The sequence below is a fragment of the Podarcis bocagei genome (genome assembly GCF_964188305.1).
Source record: "Podarcis bocagei genome assembly, chromosome: 7".
Classification (NCBI taxonomy): Eukaryota; Metazoa; Chordata; class Lepidosauria; order Squamata; family Lacertidae; genus Podarcis; species Podarcis bocagei.
In genome coordinates, this window is record NC_138132.1 from 36,975,906 (window position 1) to 36,994,959 (window position 19,054).

Here is a 19,054-nt window from a genome sequence, read left to right on the forward strand (position 1 = left end):
ATGGTGTTGCCATAGTGCAAATATGTGAATCCAGATCATGGATCCTCTGGAATTTTTATAGGGAAATCCTACAAAACAACTGTCCACTCCTTAACACACCCAGATCAGAATATTGCAGCACAAAACCCCACCACAGATTTAGGGATTCACTGCCCTGCAAAACAAAAATCCAAGCCATAGATCATTGTGAATTTATGTGATTTTTATATTTCCCCCCCCCCCCCACAAACCATGGTGAAATTAGAGATTCTATCCACATACAGTACTAAACTCTGAAAAATCACAGCTGCTGTGAAGCAGAAAACTATGGGAGGTGTCTACTGTAGTAATAAGTAGCTTGTTTCAGTAATGGAAGGATTTATTCTGAGGCAACTGAACTTTCCCCCCTCTCCCCCGTAATCTGTTTGAGGGCTCCCTACCCTCTGGAACAGAACTAGGATAGGCATGCTGCAAAGGGGTGAGAAAGGAAAGGGGGAAATTATATTGCTGAAGTGTAAATCCTTGCACTAATGGAACCGCTTTTGAGGTTTTTTCTACAAGCGGCATATAAATTTTATGAAATAAAAAAATGCACTCACTGAGTAACTCATTTGCAATTGAGTTAAAATTTCCGTTCCCTTCTCATTTACTCTGTATTCAATTCCAGATTTTGGGCAGGCAGTTAATGTAACAAAAAAATTCAAAAATAGTGTGTTTTAAACTCATTGGGCGTTACTCAGTGCAAATTAAAATATTTAGGCACATATATATTCAGAAATATGAACAGTTTATTTTGAAACAACAATAAACCTGTTTGGCAAAACAATAAATAGGTGGAAATGAGAGAATTATACTATATTGGACATTTTGGCTATTACTAAAACGATCATTCTCCCCAAATTAACAGATCCCCCTTACTGCTACATGCAAGAGGTAAAGCGTGTCAACTTACAGAATCATTTCTATGACAACAAAGAATGGGTACCGGATTGCCCCTCAAGGAGGGATTTTTACTTTGCTTCAGCATTCATCAAACAAAAGCAAGGATGCCCTCTAGTGAGCATTTACAACAGCACAACTCATCAGGTAGGTAGACCTCAGTAGCATCCTTAAAAGAACCAAGGGACCATTTGGGGCACACTTATGGACGTGACCTGCCCTTGCATAACTCAGAATATCAATAAGAGAGAGAATCCTGGAGTTGAAAGCAACCAGCAGCCCTCCTGCCCCTCCACACTCCCAAATTCTTATCAGGATGGTCCCCCATCCCTGCAGAATTAATTTGAGGGTAAAGGGAGAGGAGGGGGAAGTTTCTCCTCTCCCTTGCCCTCCTGGTGCACAACCCTTGTCTGAGGGTTAGGGTTCTTTAAACCATACTGCAACCATTCTGAAGCCTGGGGGCTTCTCACCTGAGATTCCCAACCTTCACATTTCACTACACATTTTCATAGGGGTGTTTTATTGTTTGGGAGGAAGGGCAGGATAAAGATGGCGCAAGCAATGGAAATCTATTATGCACCTCAGAGTCATTCCCACTTCGCAAATAGAAAGGGAATGGGGAAGAGAAGGGAGTGTAAATTCTTGTTAAGTTTTAACAAGAATGCTCATCATTTTCCCAGCTTCCTCTTGTTCTGCAACAGGGCTAGAACCGTGTTGTTTTTCTAAAACTTTTGCTCAAGCTACTCGATTCTTGAATTAGAAGTTACAGTTTTATGTTCTGAGCTTTGCTTTCCAGACCTCCCTGGTCATAAAAACTGCTGAAAGGGAAATTGTCAGAGCGACAATCTGCAACCTTCATTAATTTAATGTTGGCTGGAAAGAAATCAGCGCTTTGACATCTCATTCCCAAGGCATCAGACAAGCTTTCACACATGGTTAAGCAAGGGGGAAAGGATTTTTTTTTATTCCAAAAAGTAATAAATGCAAATGCTATCAAACAACAGTTGCGTAACCTGTACATCTGCTAGGCAGGGGAAGTTTGCTTCAAAAGCCCAACCAGGGCAAGAACAGAAGGCAACCTGTGCTGTTGGGAGGAAGAGAGCGGAGGAGGGCCTAGTTCTCTGTAGGGAAAATGGCAAGCATCAGCCTTCCCCCCAGCTTGGCGCCCTCCAGCTGTTTTGGACTACAACTCCCATCATCTCTGACCATCAGTTATGCTGGCTGGGGCTGATGGAAGTTGCAGACCAAGGCAGCAGGAGACACATCAACAGACATCATCTTCCTCAGAGGCTGTCTCCATGCCAACAGTCTCCTGACTAACATTGCAAGAGTCTCAGGAACTGGTGCTACTCTGGGGGACGGAGAAGACTCAGTTTATGGTCAGCACGTCGCTCTGGATCTCGTGGCTCAGCTGGGTTTGGAGATCGCTCAGTTTCTTCTTCAAGCCAGACAACGCAGAGAGGACGATGGTCTCAGGACGCAGGGAGCCACAGGACTCTACGTTGTAGTAAAACCTGAGAGGATAAAGAGGCCAGAGAGGTTTTCAGAGAGAGATGCTCTTTGCTCGAACCCCAGCACACAGTAAGGGAAACTCAAGAGAACTATCTTCATGACACTGCTTATTAAAAGGATGCACTGCAACTCTGTGAATGTCTAAAAGTGCTTCAGTTTTCCATGGAGGCTGATGACACTCACTCGCCAGGGAAGAAGAGGTGCTCTGGGTTATGCTGGGAATGTATACACAGACCACTAGTCCCAGCTCAGCGTTGTCCAAAATAGACTGGAAGCAGCTCTCCAGCATTTAAGATAAAGGACATTCCCAGTCCTATCTAGAGAAGAACCTGGGACCTATTGTATGCTAATTAGGTTCTCCTCCACTGAGCTACGGCTATAACACAATATTCAACATACAGATCATAGATCTATTTAGAGAAAGTGGATAGAGAAAAGCTTTACTCCTTCTCTTGTAACAATAGAACTTAGGGACATCCAATGAAGCCGAATTTTTGGAAGATTCAGGATAAAAGAAAATACTTCTTCACACAGCGCAAACTTAAACTGTGGAATTTGCTGTTACAAGATGTAGTGGGCAAAATAATGTCACACAGACACACACATCCAGGCGCTGGTAAGATATCAAACGCCTCACCTCTCTGGCTTTCCATTGGGATCATATGGAGCCTGGGCTTCATCTTCATCAATTTCAGAGTATTCACTCTTTGGCCTACAATAGAGACATAACATTGCCAGAAATTTTGAATCCACAAGGAGAAAATAAACTACCCCTCAGCCCATAAATATTGGGAAAAATAGGGGGAAATGCAATACCAAATTTGTTCAGCACATTTTATTGATTTAAACTTGCATTTATCTCTCACCTTGATTGCAAACAGAAATGACAGATCAGGGCAACCAGCAGGAGGGCAGACTCCCACCCCCATTTTGGGGCATCTTTGTGCGGATGTGTAAAAATTTAATCCACAGGGCTTGCCAATCTCTGTTCCTTCCACATAATGTTAGATGTAAAGTTCGCAATATACCCTAAACAGTTTGCTTTTGTTTAAACTAGAGATACAATGGGGAGGAAGAGTTTGATTTGTGTTTTAAGAAGAACTTGTTACTCCCTACAACAGTTTGAGAACTGAATCACAAAAAAAATGCACCTCTCCAAATTTTGTGATGCAGTTCTTGAACCAAAATCCATGTACAGTAATGCATTTATTAGCATAAAGTGTGCATAAAAATGCACATTAGTACAGTAGTCCCTAAACTTCCGCCACCCCCTCACAGACAACTTGAAAATGCTGAAGGTCTTGGCAGACCACTCAATGATCTTCCCGCCTGTTTTAGCAATTGTAATGTGCTGCGCCAGATAATGTATGATATTTCATTGTGTTTTTACAAACATGTTATGAACCACCTGAATGAGGTGATCCCAGTTTGAGAAACTGGGACATTGCCTGGGAAAAGATGTGAATTAGGTGTTAGAATGCTGGTGAACATTCTTCAGAACTTTTTTTTTTAATAAACAATGTAGAAATCTGGTCAACTGAATTTAAGAGTGAAAAAACAAGAAATAGAAGTTGACAACTTTGTGTCTTCCCCACTTGAAATGCCTCTGTATGGAAACCCACCATTCCTCTGGTTTAGGGTAGACAGTGTGTCGCAGGGCGTTATCTGGGTCGTACTCAAAAGCCACTCCTGCTGTGGGGTTCCACTTGGCGTGCTCCTTGCCAAACCCCTTCTTGGCATACGCTCGCAGCCTCAGCTCCTGGCCTTTCCGTAACTTGACAATTAGGATGTCTAGAAGAAGAACACAGAGATACACTGGTGAAGAGGTGTAAAACAGCTGTGATGCTTTGTACCTTCAAAATCACCTCTCACCAGAAGCCCAAACGGGGGTGTATTAACATGGGGCTGCTGGGGCAGGGATCTTGGCATCTAGTTCAAGGACACTCCCTCAATACCAACAGTTGTGCTGCTCACACAAAGGTGGGCAGGGACCTACATGGACCATCTCTCATCCCATGTTGAGTAACACATGTGTATTAATGCCTATAGAGCCCTTGGGCCTCAAAGGCTATGTGACTGGATACAATGCAGGAAGAATTAAACAAAGAAGTCTAGTTTGATCAGAGAATCCAGCTCTGTTCAGGAATGATTCCTGGATGGGGTATCCCATCTTCATGTTTCCCTACTCATATATGTGCATATGGATGCTGGGAATGGAGTTCCCCCTCCCTACACCTTACACAAGTTGATTCTCATGTAACAGACCTTCTCTTAAACTGAGTTTTCCATAATGTGCAGATGAGTATGTCTAAAGAAAACAAACACAACAGATGAAGATGTCTAAAGAAAACATACACAATTGTACCTGCAACCCTTTGGGAGGCATGGGGCTCAAACCTGCCATCTAAAGGCAACTCTCACCAGAAGCCAAAATATGGGTGCATTGTGGTGGACTTCTCATAGGTATCCATACATATTACACAACCTGGTACAGCATCAGTTGCATCAAAGGATGGCTCCATAGAGATACAATACAATCACATGGCTAACTCTGCCTGTAGATTGCCTTTGGCTTGGGTACCTACCATCCTGTTCAACGTAGTCATTAGGGTCATTATCTCTGCTCCTGGACGTCACCTGTGTGGAGCCAAGAGAGAAGAGGTCATGGGAAGACAGTTTGCATCTTCTGAATTTAAAAACTGAGTTCCTCGCTTAAACACAAGGCCTGCAGAGTTGGATCAGAATACCACTTGATCCCAATCTGCTTTTCTCCCACCCTGACTTAGGAGCATAGGAAGCTTCCTTATAATGAGGGAGACTATTGGTCTAACTCAATATTGTCTACACTGACTGGCAGAAGCTCTCCAGGCTTTCAGACCTCTCCAGGGTTCTTTCCTAGCCCTACCTAGAGATACGCTGGGGGTTGAACCAGGGGCCTTCTGCAAGCAAAGCAGGTGCTCTACCACCAAGTTAGAGCCCTGGTGTATAAGACATCAGGCGTCATATACATGCAGGTCCTGCTGTCCACCTGCTCTGCAAAAACTCACTTATCTGCACATAAAGAATTATGCCCAAAGCTCACTAAAAACAGCAGATTCAGATATCTGAACACCGGGAGTTTGCTTCCTTCCTTATTTCCTTGCATATTTGTGCTTTGCTGGTGGGTGGCAGCCATTTTGGGGAAGAAACCATACAGGGAGGGAGGGAAGGAGGAAGTAAGCAAGATCAAATGAATCAGAAAGCAGGAGACACTGGACAAATCAGTTGTTTTCCTTTGTTGGTTGGCTACAACCATTTCAGGAAGTAACCATTGAAAAATGGAGAGAAACTGGAAAAAATCCAGATTAGAAATATTGACATAGGAAATAATGGAAATCATGGACTAGTTATGCAAATGGCCACCAAATGAATGGAAACAGCATGTACAGTATTTGGGGGTACCTTTGAGGCATTGTCCTCTCTTATTCCTGCACTGGAGCTTTCCTACATTTCTTCACTTTTATTTGTACAAAAAAAGACAATTAAGAGACTTTGCAGAGATAGAGCAGGAACTCTGTACTGACCGGTATAACTCGGGGGTTGTTGGAGATGAGGTCACGTGATGTGACGTGGCGGGTCTGGTCTTCATTGCATCGGACATCGAGCGTGAACTCCACCGAGCACTCAGGACAAAATTCATCACAGGTGCAATCCTGAAGGGAGGGGAAGAAAAGCAGGACAGGGTGGTCCAACTGCAACTCGAAACATCTCCCATCAGTGATGCTGCTGCTCTCCCACCCCAAGAACTAGAACACAGGACCCTGAAGTGGATCAGAGCCAACGGCCCATCTAGTCCAGCATCCTGTTCCTACTGTGGCTGACCAGATGTTTATGGGAAGATGCAAGCTGCCCAAGAAGGCAACAGACCTCTCTTGTTCACGATTCCCAGAAAATGATCATTTAGCAAAATGGGAAGTGGGCAGAACCATGTGCACCAGTTTCCTTGAAGGAAAGTTGGGATATAAATGTACTACTAATAAGAAGAAAAATGGCGTGGAAATGAACTTGTCAGATATGTTTGCTTGACACAACATGGTCTAATTTTGCCACAAACTAAGCAACCAGTGGCCGAGGTCATCTAATTTTGCTGCAAATTTTGTGCAAGCAAATCAGGATGACTGTTTGATATACTAGTTGTCTGCAAGAAAACAAGGAATTAGAAACAAGACACTCCTGGATCCTTTCTGGCTTCCTGAAGGATACTATGCCCTGGTGGCCAACAAAGGAGGAAAAGAGATGTGAAGGAAGTGGTCCATGAGAGGCCCCTTTGAAGTGGTGAGGGAGATCTTTGGCCCTCTGTCTCCAACTCCCTTTCCACAGTGATCCTCCAAGAAATCTAGTTTGCTGACTAGGGTCAAGACTCACCCGAGAATACTGCAGCTTATCAACAACATCATCACTGGTAAGTGGGATCAAACCTAAGAAGGAAAAGAGTGAAAACAGCCATGTGAGGGTTGGAAGGCAGCCAGCCAGTCAGCATCAACAAACAGAGTTCCCTGTTCAAATTTCAGACACCAGAATAACTTTTGTGGCTCACAGTATCCCAGAGGTAAAAAAAAGAAATAGCCCCAAAGACTGGAGTGGGTGGGGAAACAAACCTCAACAAGGTACTGAAAAAACATCAGATGGAACTTAATAAAATAGTGAAATGTCCAATACATCTCATTATTTTATTAAACTTTGGGGCTTGTCTCTTTTTGGGGAAATATCACAGTATCCAAAGGGGGGGGGGGGGTTGGCGGGGAGAGGATAGAAGAGAAAACCCCCCACAAAGATGCAGGAGAAACTTAAGAGCCCATTTAGCTGTATGGAAAAACTGGCACACCAAACCAGCCCTTCCAAACCCTGCACTCATTCCTCATTCCTCTCATTTTTCACTCTTAATTGTATAATAATGACAGGCTGGTGGTATTCTAAAATTGGGAATCTGTTGGCTTATATGGATGAAAGATTTCTATGAAAATATGAGCTATTAACAGGGCTTGAGCTACAAGCAAATCTACAGAAATTACGTACAGCCTGATCAATATATGTCAGGTCTTACTCATATACCACCTGAAACCTTGGGGAAGGCAAGCTGCTCAACCCTTAATTTGATGACTAACGGCCACTCAAATCAGTATAGCAAGATATTGGAGATCCCTAAAGACTGCTTTTATGGAGATTTGATCAACAGCTTTGGGAATGAGCTCTTATGAAAAAGCTAATTCAAGTCATGCAAGAGAAAAAGGAAAACGATCTGATAACTTTTATGCAGTTAGGTTTAAATGTATTGTTTTTGCAACAATTAAAATGCACAGGGATTTATGGAGGGACACTTTTAATTCCTTTTGCTGAAGTATTGTTATGATTTCTAAATAACAAAACATCATGCCTCTCTTCCTTGTTTCTTTATGTACCTTATTGTATCTCATTGATTATATGTAGAAAATAGTTTTTTAAAAAAGATGCAAGAGAAAGAGGCAATGGGATGATGAGAGTTCAGTTCAACATTTGGAGGGCATCACGTTGGTGAACTGTGCAACTGCTGTACAATGTTTAAAAAGTTTGGGTGCTTTATAAGTGATAAGTAAAAAACAACAGGTACATGAATCTCATGAAGTGGACTCTGGACCGCAAAAGCTTCTACCATAATACACTTGCTAGTCTTTAAGACACTACAAGACTTGCTGCACCACAGGCTAATGCTGCCCCTCTTTAAAGACTAATGAGGGGTTGTATTTTTTGTTTTCCTTCATTCCATCTTCTACGTACTCACCCAGCCTGTGTGCAATGAACTCATCATGGAGTACAGAGGAGTTGGCGTCTATCTGGACCCAGTCTATGGCTGCAAACAAGACAGTAAGAACCCAAAATGAGAAAATACTTTTTCACCCATCAACGGTAAGAGAATGTGGGCTCTGAGGCACATCTACACTTCAAAGTAGGCTTCTCCCCTGGTGCTCTCCATATGTTTCAGATTACAATTTCTGTCAGCTCCGGACAGTACAGCTACATGATGCTGGGGCTGATGGGAGTTGTGTGGTCTATGACAAACCTAAATTGGTTTGGTTGTAAAGAGTGGCCCCCAAGTTCCTTTGAGAACTGCAGACTGGGGCGATGCTGAAAATTTTCTGCTAGAGACCTGGAATTTCCTTAGAGGACTACAGTTCTGGAGGGCCTTGAGAGAAGCCTTGGCAGTCCACTTTAGTATAGAGCTGAAAACTTCAACGCTATTAGAGAAGCATGCAAAAGCACAACATTTCTAAGTAATACATTCAAATCTAGGTTACTGACCAGGATGAATAATATTTTTTCTTCTTTCCTTGCAAGAGAGCTTGAAAATTGGGGTCTTGGTGGACCACTTAAATCCCCCCCTTCAAAGCCAGCATAATCAAAAACAGTGCTGTGTTTTGAAGACCACTAAGAGGCCCCAGACCAAGCTCTGGAAAAGAACCCCTTTTAATTGTATTATTTGGGGTGGGGGAGTTAATTAGCACACTGCACCAGTGCCATAATCTGAAAATCATGGTCCCTAAGCCAGGACTTTGCTAGCCTGTTTGATAAATCCAACCCTGGGAAAAACTGCCTCAATCTCCAGTGTCAGGGAAGGGGGAAATCAAGTGCAAGGAAGGCCCAGTTCAGATAGCTCAACCTTTCTGAGGACTACCTGAGTGCAGCTTGTGGACCACAATATCTGAAATAGGACAGAAACATATTGTGTGTGTATGATGCATGTGCATGCGCACCAGCATCTTTGATCAGCCTAGCAATATAATTATCTTGCAAGAAGAGACAAAATATAAAATGGGGAAATACCTATGATGGGAACTTCAGCAATGAAGACTCTCCTGATGGAATTTGCTACTCTAGAATAGAAAAAAACAACAGTTTTTATACAATCTGAATTGTATTTCTGAACCACGTGTGTGAAGTTATGAGCCCCCTTCTCAGCTCGTGCTTTGAGAACTATTTCTGAAGTGCCTTGGGTGCAATCTCCCTCTAAAACTCTGCTATGGATCAGAGCCCTGAGACAAGGCAGCCAGGGCAAAGGAACCACAACCAGGCCATGGAGGGGATCTTGCAAGAGACTCATATTTCAATGCAACAGAGAAGCAGAGGGTGAGGGCAGTTTGAAGAGAAAAACCACAAGTTGTGTTGAGGAAAACAGGTCTTTTAAGAGTCAGTGGCACAGTGTAGACTTAATGGGAAATGACTGGGCCAATTTCAGAGGAAACCAATAGTCCTTTCCTGCTTGGTAGTTTAGGGATGTGTGCATGTGTTTCTAAGTGTTATCTGCCCAAAGTGCTACCCTCCAGAGTCTTCCTCATCCAGGGCTTATGCATGCATATGATCACTAATGTGCCCAATAGTACAGACTTTGCTATGTTACACATAGCAGCTGCTGACAGATTCATTCTGAACTGATTTTAATATTCTATAGAACAATTACATAGAGAGAGTTATAGTTAGAGTTGTTATAGTTCCTACAGATATTGTTAGCATCTCTTTAACCAGAAAAACAAGCACTTGCATTGCCAAGCATCCTGTTCTCAGTGGCCAACCAGATGCCCCAAACAGAAACCCACAAACAGGACCAGAACACAACAGCCCTCTCCCCTCCTGTAGTTTCCAGCAACTGGTATTCAGAAGCATTGCTGCAGAGCATAGCCACTGCAGGTAGCAGCCATCAACAACCCTATCCTCTACAAATCTATCTTCTTTGAAAGTCATCCAAGTTGGTGGCCATTGCTGCCTCCTGTGGGAGTTTAACTATGCGCTTGCATGAAGGACTTTCCTTCATCCGTCCTGAAACATCCAACATTCAGCATCACTGAATGTCCACAAGTTCTAGTGTTATGTGGAGGAGGGATCTCTCTCTATGGCATATATAACTTTACAAACTTTCATCATGTCCTGGCCTTCCTCATCTTTTCTCTAACCTAAAAAGCCCCATAGTGCTGTAACCTGTTGAATGTGGGATAACTTCAGGGCAGATAAATGACTTTTTCACACAGCACAGTTAATCAGTGGCATTCTCTCCCACAAGACGTGGTGAGGGCCAGCAACTTGGATGGCTTTAAAATTCATGGGGTCTATGACTAGGGCCAGATTTAAGTTTGATGAGGCCCTAAGCTACTGAAGGTAATGGGGCCCTTTATATATCCAGCTGTCCTTTGTCAACAACAAAGTGTCGCTGTTTTTTTGTGTTGAATACATGCTATATGCTAATTTATGGACCTAATAGGTATCTAAAGCCATTTGCACGTAACAAAATATGCATTTTATCAAAGTACATCCAGTTTCCCCCCTTTAATTCTTGTGGGGGGGGGCCAAGAGAGTGGGGCCCTAAGCTATAGCTTGTTTAGCTTATACGTAAATCCGGCACTGTGAATCCACGGCTACTACCCCCCAACATCCACGCGCTGCCCCCCCCGCCCCCATAGGAGGCCAGAGCCCCCTGAATCCTGAACATCCCCAGGCGCAGAAGAGTGCTGTCTCTGGCCCTGCTCTTGGGCTTCCCAATGGGGGATGTGGCTGCTAGACTAGCTGCGCCCCACTGCGTTTTGAGCCCCCAAAGCTCTTCTCTCTTCGATGTGCATGCAGTGAGTTAAGAGCGGGGGGTTCAAGGCGCGGGGCGGCCGGTAGTAGCGCGGCCCGAGAGGAACCCGCCCGCGGGAGGCTTGCGGAGGCCCCGACCCCACGCCCGTAGCCCCCGCCCCCTGTCCTCACGCCAGGTCGGTGTTCTCGATGATGAACTTGACGTTCTCGTCGCTCAGCTCCGTGATGCGCACCGTCGGCTGGTTGGCGTAAGGCATGGCGGGGCCGCCCGGCAGAAACACCAGGACTTGGAGGAGGAGCGGGGACAATTCTTCCGTGCCTCCTGCCTGGGAGAGGCGCAGCCCAACGCCGGCTCACGGTTCCTTGCTCGCCCCCCAGCGACCCGGAGGACCCGGCCTGGGCGGCTGCCTCGTGGTGGCTGCTCTTAGCTTCCCTCTGTGGCTCTGGTGGGCCTTGGTCTGATCTTTGCTCTCCGCCGCGAGCCAGGGGATGTTTCCCTCGCCTGGGTACGTGGGGTTGTGGTTGTTGTTGCTGCTGCTGCTGTTGCTTCTCCTCCTTCATCTGCACATGGGACACAAACTCTGTCAATAATCACGTCGGCTGAATATTTATAAGGACTTTGGAGGAATGCTTCAGTTGTTGTTGTCCTCATGTTTACGGTATATCCCACCTTTCCTCCCAGTGCAGCTTGCATTAAAAGCATCACACAATAAAACACAATTTCGGTAACAAAGCATAGTGCACAACTTTGTTATCATTTTGTTTCCTCCAGATACATATAGTACCACAATGTGTAGAAGGACCCAAGACCTTGTGACTGGTCTAAGCACTTGTTGCATTTCATAGCTAGAAAGCTTCAAAGGGTATCTTGTGCATCGCTATTTATTCAACAAAGAATGGAGGTGGTTTTACCACGATGAAGTGGACTGTGGCCTTGAAACAATAATGAATTTGTTTCAGTGCAATCCTATATTCTGAGTCTACAGTACTCAGAAGTAAGTCCCAGTGAGGTTACTTTACTTTGCCTGCACACAGGATACTTCAAGTCCACAGTTGGGCATCTTTCTTAGGACCAGCCTAATATAAGAATTGATAAAATATATGCACTTAAGACTGCAGCCTGAGTATTTGAGTTGCCACTGCAAGACTGGATGCAATGAATCCTTGATCTGTACCGTGGGGTGCTGAGCCTTCTGATAAAAAACATTTCAATATATTTTACTGCTTTTTCTTTATCATTCTGGTTTATTTTGTACATTTTAATGCTAAGGGCATTCCTTGATTTGTTACTACTCTTTTTATATCACCTGTTTGAAAGGTGGCTTATCATAAATCTATAAAATAAAACATTTCCGTTTTAAGCTCGTATTTGATTGATGAATGCAGCAGGAGCATCTTTGTGGGGGAGGGAAAATAACTGCTCTCCTCCCCAAGTCTCCGGGTTGTAGTAAGAGATACGAAGCTCTTGGGGCCTCCTGTCTCCATGGCAACCAAGCCCGGCTAGTAGTGATTGCAACCGGCGGGAGCGTGGCTGCCTCGCCTTCGCTCACATCCGGGTATTTTCGACAGCCGCTGACCCTCCCTCCACCTCCCGCGGTCGTGAAAGAGGCTGCTTTCCGGACCCACTCTAAGCAGTGGAACAAGGTTTACGCCCCCGAGCTATTTATTTAACAAACAAAAAAAAATTGTCCGCTGTTCTTAGTTCCTTCTTATATTTAGCGTGGAAATAAGGCGGCCGCGGTGGCTGCTGGGAGAAGCCGGGCTCTCCTCCAATCAGAGCGCGCGGCGCGGAGCAGAACAGCGTTGACGTGACGGGCTCGCGGCGGACCGAGGAAGCGGAGCGAGAACGGTAAGAAGCCCTTTGGCTGGAGGATGGCGGGGAGCGGACGCAGCTGAGGGGAGCTTTAAACCTTAGCCTCCCTCACGCGTGTCTCCTCCCGGCACGCATTTACAGCCCCTTCTTTCCTTCCTCTGCCGTAGGCCCTAGTACCCGGATGTGCCGCCTTCCACCCTTCCCGCCCCGCTTTAAGGTGCCGAACACCATTAAAACCAGGGCAGAAGCGGCCGCTTGACCCAGCCTCCTGCTTCCAAACAGCGGTCGCTCACTAGATAGCGTGGGGTGAGGGTTTCCCCTTCCTGCTTATCCCCAACACCATGGAGAAACTGTGCGGAGCCAGACTGCCTCTGCACCTGGAGGCTCTATTTTGAAATCATTGGCTAACAGCAGCAGTTGACCCTCTTCTTCCTGCTCTGGATTTGTCACCCAAACAACTTGGGCTGCAGACCTACACACCTTTAACTGGAAGTACGGCCTAGTGAGCTTATTTCTGAGTAGACATGCAAAGGACTGTGCAGCCACCGGTAATCGTCGCCTTGGATTTTTCTAAACCTCTCCTAAAGCTGCCAGTTCTGCCCCTAAAAGGTTCCGTGTTTAATCAACGGTTCTTCCAGATAAAGTAGGTGATGGAAGAGGCCTCGCCTGAGACCAGGATGAGCCACTACCAGCACGAAGCTAGATAAGCCCAATGGTCTTGAGTCTGTATGAGTGAGGTTTTGTATGTTCACATGGCTATAGTTAGATACAACAAATTCTTTAAAGCAGAAGTTGTGTGCTTTATCTTGTCTTTCCTAAATCTACTGTGGATCAGTTGGTGATCCCCAAGTTCTAATATTAAGGGAAGGCAATATATTTATTTTCTGTCCATCCATATCACATCACCCATAGCATTATCAACCTCTAGCATATTCTTTCAGAATTGTCTTCTTTTGCTCAAACACCTAAACAAAATAATAGAGGGGTTGTTTGCTTTCTTGCAGAAAGGTTTTTCTTTTTCTGCATCTGTCCAACTCTACTGTAGCCTTCTTCAGGTGTGTTAATAAAGTTAATGTTAATTAAGTGTGGTGGGGAGGAGCTCCAGGGACAGTCCTGTTAGCACTGCTTCCCACTGCAATTGTGATTGCACTCTGAGCAATTGGGTGAATGACAGCAGGCAGAGCTAGCAAACTTGTCTCCATAGGGCCCCCCATATTTTTGGTTAGCATATGCAAAAACATGTGTCATTGAGCTAGCCATCTACAATCCATAAGGACAGGAAACAGGGATATGAACTTACAGACTTATCTCTTTATACGAACATCTAGACTTGCACTCTCAGAAACAAGGATATGAACATATATGAGGATGAGACTGAGAGGGAATGTGTTGCCTACAGCTGCTCAATGAATCTAGAAGGGTTTATAACTCAAGTCTCTTAGCTACTTTGTTACACTGCTGTTTATCATAATAAATTTGTTAGTCATTAAACTGCCATAAGACTCTTCTTTGTTTTAGCCTTCTGAGATAATACAATTTAGATCCTTGCCTCACTTTAGCAGGCTTCTGGTTGTTGCTGGGTAGTGTCAAAGCTCTGTGTACAATGGAGGAATAAAGCCCATTGAGCATAGTGGGACTTTTCTTCTGAGCAAAACTGCAGAAAGTGGTGGAAACTCAAAAGTGAGGGGACAGTTGAATGCCACACAGGAAAATCTCCACAGCTGGGATGCAGCTATAGAAAAGGCCCTCTTGCATGTGCCAACAAACATACCATCACCCCGCGTCATGATATAGAGAAGGGCCTCTCCATCTTGTGTATGGGAGAAGGAATTCCTTTAGGTTCCCTGGACTCCAAGCCATTTGGGGTTTATAAAGGTAATCTCCAGAATTTTAATTGCACCTGGAAATGTATTGCTAACTAGAGAGTTGTCCTTAAGTGACCACAATATTTTCCTGCATTCATGAGCATCCCAAGCCACACTGTGGACCATTTAAAGCTTCCAGAGGTTCTCTTCATAGGTAGCCTCATGTAGTACATTACAGTAGTATAGTCTTTATGTAACCAAGACATGCTACTGTGGCTAGATACAGAAATGAACATAGTTGGTGCACCAGCCTAAACTGGGCAAACGTCCTCTGGCCACAGCTACTTCCTTGGTATTCAGAAGGTGGTTGGGCCCAGAAGTCCCAAACTATGCACCTTTATTTTTCAAGATGTCTGCTACTTTCTTTAGAAAAGCCTGAACATTGCTCATCCTGCTTTTCAGCAGGATTATGTAAAGCTACATTAACTCTTCATTACTAACTAGTTAACATAGCATGAAAACAGCATGGAAACTACCTTGCCAAAATGATTAGTCCTGTTCCTTTCTTGCGACAAATCTCACAAAGGTCCTTGACACAGAAGTGATGTTGCAGCTATGAAATCTTGCTCTAAATAGTGGGCATAAAAAATATTTTGCAGTGTTGCTCTGGAGCACCCCAGAGCCATGCCTGTGTGTGTGTGTGTGTGTGACACATGTAGTGTTGAATCTTGCACTATTAATTGGAATGCTTTTAGCACTCTTTTCAGAGCTCGATGTGTCTGAACTCTCTTGGACTTAGAAGGAGGAATTTTAAATACACTACTAAAAGCAGACTATAGGATTGGTGTGAACTCAGCTATCGTAATATGGGAAGTTCTTGATGTTCAGCAACAGAGTTATTAACTGGAAATTGTGTACAAAGCAATGTGATTTGTTTTGTCCCTGTCTGCAGAGTGGGCTGTGCATTGAAATAGCACAATGTCATTTTCTTTACTACACAAGATTGTTTTACATTGCAAATGTGCATTGTCCATTGGTGTTGTATGTGTTTTATCAAGTGAACCTGCATTGCAGGGCTAGAGCTATCGTAATAGAATGGAGTCTCTGTATGAATCCTAAATTGTCTGGGCTTTGTGAAATGTTTCTTAGGACTTCTCCTGAATCTCTCATTATACATTCTCTTTTCTTTCTCAGTCATTTTAGAGTGGTTAATCTTGAAGACAGCCTATCAGCATGCATCTTCTCTAATTTTGTGTTCCAGTTTTATTTTCTTCAAGATGGACCTTACCTTTTAATATTCAGTCCACCTGGAATGCCTCCTCAACATTGTTTAAATGAGTGGGACTTGGGGAATGGCACACAAATATATTGTCTTGTCTCTTGCTTGGGTCCGCAACACCTTTTGGTATGGCTGTGGCATGAACACTGAACAGGTAACACCCAGGCACAATTTCCACCTCACACTTTTACTCTACCTATGCAGGCAGAGTAACAGGAGACTATCTGGCGTGTATGTGGAGTTGTGTGTGTGAGAGAGAGAACTAAATTTTGTTGCCTTTAGTTCTTAGTGGATGCAAAGGAAAGAAACTCTGTTTCCCTGCCTAGCGACCAAAAATCCTTTTTGTATTTGCTTGAGTAATGATTCCCCAACATAGTGATTGTCAGTTACTTTATTAAAAAAAGGGTGGAGGAGGAGAGAGACTCTGTGTAAGCCTCTTCCAGGATAAGGAATCAAGCTGAAGAAGGATCAGCTGGTGGCAACAACCTTGATTTGAAGTGGATGAGAATCAGGGAGAAGGAATAGAAGAGGGTCTAAAAAATGGTTTAGAGCATTAGAGACTAACCTTTTGGTCCAGTGTGCTGCAACTTATCAGAGGTATGAGAGAGGCCAACTGGAGTAGCAAGTGAAGCCCCGTCTGCAATGCAGGTATAGTTGTAGGCTGCATAGCTGAGAAGCAGACAGCAGTGTTGGAAAAACAAGCACAGGCCTCATTCTCTGCCTTAGCCAGCCCTGGGGACCTCCTACTCTACTGCAGTCAAGCCAGAAATTTCTACTTTCAGTCTGTCACTGAAAAAAGTGCTGTAGCAGCAGTGAGGAACCCCAGGCTGCTACCTTCCAGACTTCCTTTGGGATTCTGCCCAGGCCACACCTCTCACCAGTTTGAGTGTTTTTGCCGGACTTGAATGTGCCATTGAACTCGGATAATGCCTCTTGCATATTTGTGTGGAGGATACAGAGTGGGGTGTTAGTGTATGTGCAGAAACTAGTGTACTGTACAAAGGTTTAATTTATGTTCATTGCTGTGCCTACTTTTGCCTCTGGCCCTACTCCCCCCTGACATATGACCCCCAGAAGGGAATGTGGCCCTTAGGTTGAAAAAAGTTCCTATTCTGGAACAAGAGCCCTTTATAAATGGATGCATAATCAACGTGAATGAGCTGTGCACACACACATATGCACACACATTGTATATTGGCAAGAGTTGCATTGACCAGCTAGAGGAAAATGAATGGCCCAGCATTCCATTTAATTGACCCATCCAGCCATGTGCAGTTGCTGGAAAGCCCAACAGGGGAGAGCGGTGTTGCCCTCAGGCACTGTTTGATATTTCTGACCACCGTTAGAACAGGATGTTGGCCTAATCTGTAGGCCCTTATGTTTCACCATGTGATAAATTGTAGACTGGTTATTTTTCTGTTAGAAGTTGGCTATTTCTCTGTTCTGTTTTCCAAATATTATAGTTTCATTTTAATGGAGGTTGTTGTTTCAGAGCACAGATATTGGCTTAATGCAGCAGGAACTATTGACAGATCTTCAATCTTGATTTTGATGAGTTTTGCTCTACCTGGCTTTTGGACTACTATTTGATTCAGAGAACTTAGTTTACTACCTTCTGCCAGATCCACCTCTTTGGGGTCTCAGTTGTTGCTTTTTCCTCAGCCAGATGTGATGATTCTGGCATCATTCCGCTCATGACTGTGCTATTGCTTTCCATACTGAGCAACCACATTAAGAGTCTGACTGCAGTCCCTTGAATGCAGTAAAATTCTATCCATGTAAAGGCTATAACTTCTGTGCACCAATGGTCTGGAAAATATTGAATCCTGTCATTTGGGAAGAAAGCCCCCTATTTCTTGGCTGGTCCAGGGCTAAATAGCCATTGAACAACAAGAACACTTAAGTATCTTGCCCCCACCCCTGCCCCTTCTGCTGTCTTCATTCAAAATTCGCCATAATCAGACATAGCCTTCTATTGTTGGACCCTGCCTCCTGAATTCACTCCCCACAGATTGCAAAATCCAAGGGATATAAGGGAGGCTTCAGCTGAGGCAGCACTTTCCCATTTTGCTTCAATGAAACAGGATGTCTTTCCCCCAGTATTTAGCAATGTGTTTTTAAAATTATTTCCTAGCATCCATTACTGTCTGCTCGTACTTTTTTTTTGGGGGGGGGGCAAAGTTTTAAAGTGCAGCTTGAATTCCAGCTTTTATGAATGAGACTAGTTTTCGCTGTTTTTAAGATGAACAGAGCTGAAACTTTCACATACAAAACTGCTTAACCATTTTAACCTAGGAAAACTGAGCTTTCTATTTGTTTTTAAACCCACCATTTTAAAATCAAATCTTACTCTCTCACTAGCTAGATTTATATTGTGTGGAACTATGTACAGTGTATCGGAGTTTTCTTTTTTACCCTTTCAAGCTTCCCTGCTAGGGTAGTGCTGAAAGCTAGGTTTCTTTAGGCTTCCTACACCTGTAGTTTAGTTCCTGACTCATAATTTGGTGCTGTGGAACAGAGATGTATAAAGAGGCTCCAGTTACGGGGATGTTTATTATATTGTTTTTAAGGCTTTTATTAAAACCTTCACTTTTAGAAAATGTAAAGAATGCCAAAGCTTCAATTCAAATGCAGTTTTATCTGAAGATTTGTGGGACAAGCTTTCCTTGGTACAAATACCGTATTTTTCGCACCATAGGATGCAGTTTTTCCGTCTCACCTTGGAGCTTCTCTGGGCAGGAATTCCCTCGGCTTAAGTGGGGTGAGGGAAGAGTGGCAGGTAGGGGGGTACCTACCTAGACAGTGAAGCCACATGTCTCTCCAATGAAAATTGGGAGTGGGCATTGTGTGAAGTGGCTGTGGATCTCCTGCCACAGAAGTGTAGGACTGTATAGAGTTGGGAGGGCCACCCGAGGGTCATCTAGCCCAGCCCCCTCACAATGTAGGAATCACAGCTAAAGAACGCCAGGCAGATGGTCCCCCAACCGCTGCTTAAAAGCCTCCAGTGGTGGAGACCCCCAACAACTTCCGAGGTCACAGAATTGCAGGGTTGGAAGGGAACCCCAGGAGTCATCTAGTCCAGCCCCGGTGGACAGCGGGCACGATCCATCCCGTTGTGCAAGGCTAAAGATGCTGCTCAAGGCTAAA

General features: G+C 44.3%; 2 protein-coding genes across 3 annotated transcripts in view; one reads left to right on the forward strand and one right to left on the reverse strand.

The window, feature by feature from the left end:
• Nucleotides 1–749: 749 nt before the first annotated feature.
• On the reverse strand, nucleotides 750–12,740 carry POLR2C (RNA polymerase II subunit C). Of its 2 annotated transcripts, XM_081203718.1 has the most exons (10): nucleotides 12,637–12,740; nucleotides 11,182–11,571; nucleotides 9,268–9,317; nucleotides 8,228–8,296; nucleotides 6,835–6,887; nucleotides 5,994–6,122; nucleotides 5,016–5,067; nucleotides 4,053–4,221; nucleotides 3,068–3,142; nucleotides 750–2,432 (listed from the first exon to the last, which is right to left on the reverse strand). In XM_081203718.1, the coding sequence occupies exons 2-10, from the start codon at nucleotides 11,265–11,267 to the stop codon at nucleotides 2,288–2,290; spliced, it is 828 nt and encodes a 275-aa protein (XP_081059844.1). In that variant the 5' UTR covers nucleotides 11,268–11,571; nucleotides 12,637–12,740; the 3' UTR covers nucleotides 750–2,287. The 2 variants fall into 2 exon arrangements, with proteins under 2 accessions (XP_081059844.1, XP_081059843.1); XM_081203717.1 differs by lacking the exon at nucleotides 12,637–12,740 and having other exon boundaries at nucleotides 11,182–11,621.
• The window catches only part of NUP93 (nucleoporin 93), a 68,971-nt gene continuing 62,640 nt past the window's right edge, over nucleotides 12,724–19,054 (forward strand). The window contains exon 1 of the mRNA XM_081203661.1: nucleotides 12,724–12,859. The gene's annotated coding sequence lies outside the window, so the exon portion shown is untranslated. The remainder of the gene's footprint in view (nucleotides 12,860–19,054) is intronic.